This window comes from Trichechus manatus, unplaced genomic scaffold (assembly GCF_000243295.1).
Source record: "Trichechus manatus latirostris isolate Lorelei unplaced genomic scaffold, TriManLat1.0 scaffold00139, whole genome shotgun sequence".
Taxonomy (NCBI): domain Eukaryota; kingdom Metazoa; phylum Chordata; class Mammalia; order Sirenia; family Trichechidae; genus Trichechus; species Trichechus manatus.
The window spans coordinates 2,442,214-2,451,538 of NW_004444075.1; the positions used below are offsets into that span (position 1 = coordinate 2,442,214).

At 38.2% G+C, this 9,325-nt stretch overlaps 1 protein-coding gene across 3 annotated transcripts in view; it reads left to right on the forward strand.

The window, feature by feature from the left end:
* RNF150 (ring finger protein 150) overlaps window positions 1-9,325 on the forward strand; it is a 314,110-nt gene that overhangs the window by 210,650 nt on the left and 94,135 nt on the right. For all 3 annotated transcript variants that reach the window (XM_004385470.2, XM_023739728.1, XM_023739729.1), the window contains exons 3-4: window positions 2,448-2,519; window positions 4,340-4,422. In XM_004385470.2, the coding sequence (XP_004385527.1) occupies window positions 2,448-2,519; window positions 4,340-4,422 (155 nt within the window). The remainder of the gene's footprint in view (window positions 1-2,447; window positions 2,520-4,339; window positions 4,423-9,325) is intronic.

Below are 9,325 nucleotides of genomic sequence, written 5' to 3' on the forward strand. Positions count from 1 at the left end.
AGTTTGTCCATGTATTTTCCTGATAACTTACTACATTTCTCAATTCGTCTTCCATGCTTAGAAAAAATGAGAAGAAAAAAAACTGTTGGCTTAAGATTTTATTCATTCATCAACTACTTATGGAGTTTCCACTAGATTATAAGCTACAGGACCACCAGGTGCCATCAAGTTGATTCCAGTTATGGTGACCCCGTGTATGTCAGAGTAGAACTGTGCTCCATACGGTTTATAATGGCTGATTTTTCAGAAGTAGATCACCAGGCCCTGGGTGGCCTCAAACTTCCAACCTTTCAGTTAGCAGCTGAGCGTGTTGACTCTTTGTACTGCCCAGGAACTAGGGCAGGGATTTTCATATACTTTTTCAATACCATTTCTTCAGAACCTAGAGATGTGCCTGGCACAGAATACATGATCAAAAAATATTTGTTAAATGACTGAGTGCCAGTTAATACGGCCTGCTTTATTCTAACTGCTGAGGACACAGTGGGAAGCCCTCAGGGAGCTTACATTCTAAAGGGAAACTTAGAGGAGATTGATTAAATAATCATAAATTAAAAATGTCAAATTGCAAATGTTGTGACAGTGTTGTGATGCAGAGGTACAAAATGCTGTGAAGGTTTAGACTAGAAGAATCTGCTCTCCTGGGAGAGATCTAGGAAGGGGGTCCCTGAAGAAGTATCTGGAATCAAGATCCTGAGGATGAGTAAGTAATAACTAGAGGAAGAGGGAATGTTCCATCATGGTTAATTTCACCTTCAGCTCTTTTCTTCCCTTCTCACCCTCTTGTCTCCTCCTTAATATTTATCTTTACAGTCTCTTCCTATTTTTCCTGCTGCCTTAGTTTGCTGGCTTCTCATGGATTTCTGCATAAATCTCAAGTGCACATAGACCTTCTTTTAGCCAGAGTTTACTCTTCTATTAAAAATACCAGTATTATTTTCAAAACTAAGCATGAAACATCAAAGAGAAAAAAGAACAAAAATGTAGAATATTTAGAACATAAGTGAAAATACCTTTTCCACTTATTTATTTTTAATAGCTGTGTGCCTTGGAAAGTACCACAGGATTGTTTCTTAATACATTTTGATTGGTCAGCCAGCTGGATAGTTAGTGGCTTGGCTGTTTGGTTGGCTGACTGCATTGCTGGCTGACTGGTTAGCCGCCTAGCCAGATGGTGGTTGGTTGACTAGCTGGCTGACTGGTTGGGTAGCTGATTGGTTGATTGGGTAGTTGGTTGGTAAATAAAGATGAGGGTGATAGTTTAACTTTGGCTTTAAAGTCAGACTTAATTTTGTTGAGATTCTAACTGACGTTTCACTAACTCTATTACATTGAACAATCCGTTTAAGCTCTATAACTCTCAGTTCATTCTGTAAAATAGCACCTTTCTCATAGGATTATTGTAACAATAAAGGAGATATTGCATATACAGCTTCAGCATGGTCCCTAGAAGATAGAAACTGTTGATTGGTATATGTCTTCTATTTTAACGGAAAAAAAGAAGCTTGAGTGTTGTTTCTGAAGGGAACAAAATTAGTGGAAGCAAATGATTAATGCTTAATGTTAGCTCCATTAATTTTAGTCCTTCAGATATGCTTCACTGCTGCAAATTCACATCTACAACAGACCAGAAGTACACCTGCCCAAGAAGGAGATAACATATATAGAAAATTCACAGGCAAACCATTTTTTCCTTGACAGATTAAAACTTAATTCTCCTCCCACTCTCTCCCTCTCCCACTCTTCCTCATTGCCCTCTCATTGCATTATTACAGGGCTCATTAGGATAGTAATTTTCTCAAACAAAAAGGGTATGTTATATTATTTCTTGGCATGGGAGGTAGTAGCTACGTGAGTGTTTGCTTTATAATTATTGGTTAAATTGGTTTATGTATTTTTCTTGATGAACACTTTCATATACACGTACAGAAAGAAGGTAAAAATGGCATGTTTAAATGGGATAGGATAGGATAGCACAGACCAAATTTAATCCTAGGTTGGATCTTTAGAAGCAAATCAAAACAAATACACAGGCAGTTAAGCCTGATTGTGAAATAGAAGAGATGAAGTTGGTTTCAACAACTCCAGATTGGCTAGCTCCATGTCACACAGTGAGTGGCTAATTACTGAACTTCTTTTTTTGCTAATCTGTTCAGATATAACCTGTGCCCAGAGTCACTGTAGGATAAGATCTTTATAGGTCATATGCCACTGTCTGAACTTGAGGTATAAAGAACTTCTCTACCGCAAAGCTCTTTTCTAAATGCCGATTAGCAGAGGCACTTTGAACCGACACCACAGCCCCATCTCTTCCAGCCATCGTGGTTAACATTCGTGCCACTTATGCATGATTTCAGAGATAGCTGTCTGGGTTTATTAAATGACATCAGAATTAAAGTCTAGAATTACCCATCTTTATTACTAACAAGCAGCTTTTGGTTTTTCAGCGCCGACTGGGAGATGCAGCCAAGAAAGCCATCAGCAAGCTCCAGGTCAGGACCATCAAGAAGGGTGACAAGGTAACAGCCCTCTTTTCTCTTTGGTGAGAAGCCCCCAACTTTTTTGGCAACTAGGGTAGAAGAGAGGGAAGGATGGGGAAGGAGATACATGCTAATAGTTGTCCTGTCAGCATCTGTTGCTTATACCCTTCTTTATTAAATATAATTTCAAGCAATTTATAAAATGCATACAAAAGGGACAACAAAATAGTTGGATAGAAAAAAATGAGCAATTGAAAAGTTGTGTGTAGAAAAAATAAATGGAAGTAGGATGAACTTAGTACATTAGTACAATTAGTAAGTAGTACAAATACCTTACCTGAAGTGTTACAACAGAAATGGTCCCAAATTTAGACTGGTGCTTTGAAGCAGCCAGTGCAAAGAAGAAAACAACATTCACTATTTAAACACTATGTAATTACTTTCTTCCAGTGCCCCAAAAGGTAAAAATAAAACAGTTTGTTCCTGGTGTTATGACCTGAGAAAGTTTTTCCACAAATCCTTGCTAAGAAAATAGTGTTGTGTGCTGAACCATGTCCTCCATTTAAGTCTGCAGTAAATGCAGGGAGCATATTCAGTCCCTCTGAAACTGAGAATTTAGAACCCCAAAGTCATTGCAACAGCCCCCCTTGAATGACGACATAAGGCCAAACCAAAAAAAAAAAAAAAACAGTTGCCATTAAGTTGATTCTGACTCATGGCAACCCCATGTGTTTCAGAGTAGAGCTGCACTCCATAAGTTTTCAATGGCTGTGATCTTTCAGAAGTAGATTACCAGGCCTTTCTTCTGAGGTGCCTTTTAGATTCAAACTGCCAAGCTTTCAGTTAGTAGCCAAGCATTTAACTGTTTGCACCACCCAGGGACTCTGTAAGGCCAAAAGCAAAAGCAAATTTTGAGGAGGAACAAATCAGTGCCATCCAGGGCCATAGACTCAAAAGGTCTCACTTATCCCCAGGAGAAGTTTGAGAGCGGTGGCTGACAGTACATGCGCTTTGGCCTCCTGGAGGCATTACAAGCAATTTACAATTCTACATGTACACCAAGGGTCATCTCTAGTCTGAATAATTAGTGTATCTCACAAATTATGTGCTACTATTTTTCAACTGGAGCCCTAGTGGCGCAGTGGTTAAGAGCTCAGGCAGCTAACCAAAAGGTCAGCAGTTCAAATCCACCAACTGCTCCTTGGAAACCCCATAGGACAGTTCTACTCTGTCCTATAGGGTCGCTATGAGTCAGAATCTACTTGACAGCAACGGGTTCGTTTATTTTTCAACTATAAAAATGCTATTGGACTTAATAAGTTAAAATTTATTTAAAACCATTACTGAATTTAAAGTACATTTGGTTTTTTCTCCCCTCCCCGGCCTTAATCAGAGACTAATAAAAGTGCAAAAACTATTACATAAGTGATAAATTTTGGGTCACTAAAGGAGGTTTATATACTCAGACAGAAAATGGAACCACTATTTTAGAGTTCTGTACGTTAGATTCCAAAGAAATGGATATTTTAAATATCATTCAGATAATTCTCCATAAATATTATTTCTCATCCTCAAGATTTTGATGTGTCCTCTAATCATTATAATAAATACTAGTATTAGTCATGGTACATCAGAAAAATGTTTTCCTCCCAAAAGCACTTTCAGTGGAACCCAGAAACAAAGTAGAGGCTGGGAGGACTAGACACTAAGCTAACATACGGTGAATTATTAATTAAGAAAACTGACACCAGGGCTGTTGAAAGCCTTGCTCAAAGCAAGCTCACCTTGGGTCTGTTGTTTGAGTATTTACACAAGTTTCAGCTAAGAAAGTAGGCTGATCTGTGCTTTCTCTGTTGCAGGAAACCGAGCCTGATTTTGACAACTGTGCAGTCTGCATTGAAGGGTACAAGCCTAACGATGTGGTCAGGATCTTGCCCTGCCGGTGAGTCACTAGGCTGTTGCTGCAGACTGGGTCTTGTCTGGAGGGTGCCTGCTTGGCCTCCTGGCTCAGACCTGATCGGCAGAGCACTGCCACATCAGTTTGCCTAAAAGTTTCCATGTTCAAATTGCAAACAGCCAAAACTCTGGTTCTTTTTGTATGACCTTTATCCTTGAATACATTTTGTTTCATGAAATTAGAAATGTTTGTCTGATCCCTTACATCAAAGGAAACACACTGCTATGAACTAAAACATCATGATACAGAATTTGAAGATGTGACTCCAAGTAAGAATTTTCTTTAACAACAAACCTATGATATTCAGAATCATTTACAAGTGCAATTGTAATTAAAATAATAAACTCTTGAAATATTTTTTGAAGGATCATGAAGAACTGGGCAGTCAGAATATGGTCAACAGTGAATAGGAAGCCAAAGGCAGATTCCATTTTCCTTTGTTTTTTACTAACAGGAAGAGAATGTGACAATCACCCCCCAAAGTTTTAGAATCTAACAGGAGATGCCAGCATGTGTAGTGGGAACAACTTCCCAGGTGATTCTCATATAACCCTAAACCCTCTCCCTAATTAAAATTCACTGTTTAGGTGTCTGAATTCCTTTAAAATTGCTAAAATCAAATAAAGTTAAATATTTTTTAAGTTACCTACAAACAGTTATCCTATAATTGAAAACCAGATTTTAGTGGTTTTGCTTTGTGCAGGTGTCCTAAAAATAAGAATTAAATTATGCTTTGAAGAAAGGTTTTCCAGCTAGAAAAATTGGCCTTAAAGTTTCTTACAGTGTTCATAAGTAGATAAAGTAGAAAAGAAAAAAAATGCCACAAAGATGTAAAACAATCCATTTGTTCATAAACAAAGCAAATTAAAGCATTATTTATTAGAAATACAAAATAAATACAAATATACCTTCTGAAGAATTCGTTTAATCATTCCAAAATGACAAAGAGGTGACAAAAAAGGACAAGATGCACAAATAGATGCCGAAATTCCCAAGGAGAACAGGTCTTAGCTGAAATTAAAAAAAAAAAAGAAACCAAACCCTCTGCAGTCAAGTTGATTCTGACTCATAGCGACCCTACAGGACAGAGTAGAACTGCCTCATAGGGTTTCCAAGGAGCGCCTGGTGGATTTGAACTGCTGACCATTTTAGCAGCTGGGCTCTTAACCGCTATGCCACCAGGGTTTCCTTAGTTGAAATGGTCTTAGGCAAGTTGATCAGTAGGTAAACACACCTTAGGAAGGTGAACCCTGGTGGCCCCAGGCAAAGCTTCCCAGTGTGATTCACTCTCGTTAGTTCATAGTTGCTTGACCTGATCTCGAAGACAAAATCGTAGTTTGGTAAACATAAAGCTCAGCAGTTTCCTTCTCTATAAATACTCTTTCTAGACACTATACTCGGTGTACACTCAGTCACTTCTAGAAAAACTATCAGAGAATGGCAGCAAGTGTGCTACAGAGAGTATCCATCATCTCTGCGATGTTTTATTAAGAATTTTATAAAGCCTCATAGTTATAATCAAGTCAAGTGCTTTCCTTCCTTTCTACTTGGAGATTGTTTAGAGCCCCATAAGGGTACCACTAATAAAAAATAGCTAAAGCAACTTAAGGTTAAATAGTAACTTTTTCCTGAGGATCCAGAGATCTTTACAAAGAAAGTTAAGAAAATCTGTTTTTAAAATTATGTATAGCATTATGTTAGCTCTACAATATTATATTGTACAATACAATATTAAACAATTTGTTCATTTAGTCTGGCTTGAGTATTTTCCATGTTACTACATATTCTTGCTAGAGGCTGCATAATATTCAAGCCATAGATGTACCACAATTTAATTTAGCATGCCCCTATTTTGGGGAATCCCTGGGTGGTGCAAATGGTTAAGCACTCAACTACTAACTGCAGAGGCTGTCGGTTTGAACCCACCCAGAGGCACCTCAAAAGAAAGCCCTGGTGATCTGCTTCAGAAAGACCCTAGCCTTGAAAGCCCTATGGAGCAGTGCGGGGTCACCATGAGTTGGAATCAACTTGACAGCAATGGCTTTGGTTTGGGTTTGGCCCCTATTTTGGAACATTTGGCTGTTTTCAATTTTTAATTATAAATTGCATTGATATAACAATTTTTAGATTTTCATGATATACTACTCCAGACCTCCTTTTATTAACTTTTTGGAAATATTAACCAAGGAAAAAAATAGCCTTTTAATATTTTTACCATGAAAATAAAATTTTTTAGGAACTTTCATTGAATTTACGCACTAGCCCTTGTCCTAGACCAGTTTACGTGATTATTCTGGTTCTCAGCTCAATCCTTGATTCTTTTTGCTTCAAGCTCCTTCCTGTCCATCCTACTTTTATTTTCTGATTGTGGACCCTGCTTTAAATAACAGAATACATTGATCATTATGAAACACTGATTATAGATAATTACTGTTTGATCTTACACTAGCCACACATACATACTCTTTGAATAGCTCATCTATTTTTTTCCATGCTAGTTTTAAAATCAGAACATTTTTTATGCCTGTTGCTGCTTTCTCTGAGACAGTTTCCCTAATGGTTGTGATCAAACAAGTGCACTGGCATTTTCTTTTTTGCCAGATAATTTCCTCTGGGGTATTATTAAGCCTTTGCTCCTTGAACTTCATAGACTTTCTGTTTCATTATTTCCAGGCTGACTCATCCCCTGAATTATTTGCATCTGCTTGGAGTGAAAACTGTTTCAGAAAGCATTCCAGTTTATTGTCTTCCTTCCTTCTTTCATACTCTTTTCCATGGCTTCATAACTCCTGACATACTTGGTTCATCTCGTCCATATTGTTGCCATTTAAGATGTCTTTCAAACCACCCAGGTCTACACTTGGACCTCAACTTCTTCAGCATCACTGTATTCTTTGTCTCTTTTGGAGACCCTTGCACAAATGATGATGAATTCGTAAATGCCTTGCACTCTTGATCTGTAGTCATGGTGATTGTTGAAGTTAAGTCCTTCACATACACCTACCAGCGCTTTCCCCTCACTCTTTCTTCATACAGGTACTTCCCTAGCACGTGAAGGTGAGGTCTCCCCATGTGGTGTCAGGCATGTAATGTGAGGGAGGACACCACAGCTGCACACAGCACCTCCAGATCATAGACATCTGATTTTTGTGATTTTGACTTGATCCTAATATACAACTAAGATAATTTCCAAGGAATTTTGGTTTTGCTACAATATACTTCTGCCACATATGCATTATACTATATTTATGGTTGGTATTGGTGCTTAAAGGAGCCTTGGTGGTGTGGTGGTTAAGCGCTTAGCTGCTAACCGAAAGGTCAACAGTCTGAACCTACCAACTGCTCCATAGGAGAAAGATGTGGCAGTCTGCTCCTGTAAAGTTTACATCCTTAGAAAAACCCTGTGGACAGTTTGACTTTGTCCTGTAGGGTCACTATGAGTCAGAATGGACTCGAGGGCAACAGATTTGGTTTTTTGTTTGTTTGTTTTTAAGGAGTCCCTGGGTAGTGCAAATGGTTAATACACTGGGCCTCCAGCTGAAAAAAGGCCAAGCGATCTCCTTCTGAAAAATCACTCATTGAAAACCCTAGGGAGCACATTTCTTCTCTGACACACATGAGGCCACTGTGAGTTGGAATCGACTCAGTGTCATCTGGTTCTGGCTTGGAAGGTTAATATTCATGACTATGATTTTTAACCACAAAAGATGTTTTACTGAAGTTTTATCATCTTCTCTTCTCTGGACCAGACATTGGGCTATCTAATTCTTCCATGGTTTTTATCCTATGGTGTCTCTGCTGTTCTTCAGTAGTTGTTCATTTCAGTCCTTTTAACTACAAAATATCGAATACATAGTGTCTTAGAAATAATATAAATGCCTTGGGCACGGCAAAATTTCTTGTTTGCCATTTAAAAAAAAAAACGTTATGTATTTATCCTTTCCCTACATGTCTGTCAAATTCTTTCATAGCTCTAGCTTATGACCATAGCATATACGCTAGCTTGGGAGGATACTAGTTTTTACTGCTGTCTTTTTATTTAACTTTGAGACCTCATCTGTCTTCCACACACTTTTCTGAAAAAATTTAAAAGCTGCCTGGTAGCAAGCTGACCCTTTTCAAAAACTTTTTAGTAACTAGATGCTTGATTGCAGGATCAGGCAGTGTTTCGTTCTGTTGTGTATAGGGTTGCTATGAGTCGGAATCAGCAACAACAACGACAAATGCTTGATTTGGAACAACAGACATTTATCTTGTAGCAATTATTTGCCAGGAAGAGTGCTATCAGAGATGAAAAGAAAAATGACATGATCCTTGCCTAAAGGTAACCTGTTTAGTGGGGAGAGACATGAATTTACATAAGTGATTACAATGCAGAGTGATATGTAAAACGATAATATCAAGTGTGTAAGACTCGAAGGTACAGGAGGAGGAACTAACACCAGAAACAAGGAAATTAAGAAAGAGTCCACAGAAAAAAGTAATGTATTCATATTGTTTAACAGTGATTTTGTTTTGTCCGTTGTATCATCATTATAGAAAATTTTTATTTATTTTATTGTTGTACTTTAAGTGAAAGTTTACAACTCAAGTTAGTCTCTCATACAAAACTTTATACATACATTGTTATGTGACCCTAATTGCTCTCCCTATGCTGTGACAGCACACTCCTTTCCACCCCTGATTTCCCATGTCCATTCAACTGGCTCCTGACCCTCTCCACCTTCTCATCTCACCTCGAGACAGGAGCTGCCCATTTAGTCTCATGTATCTACTTGAGCTAAGAAGCACACTCTTCACAAGTATCATTTTATGTCCCATAGTCCAGTCTAATCTTTGTCTGAAGAGTTGGCCTTGGGAATGGTTTTAGTTCTGGGTTGACAGTCTG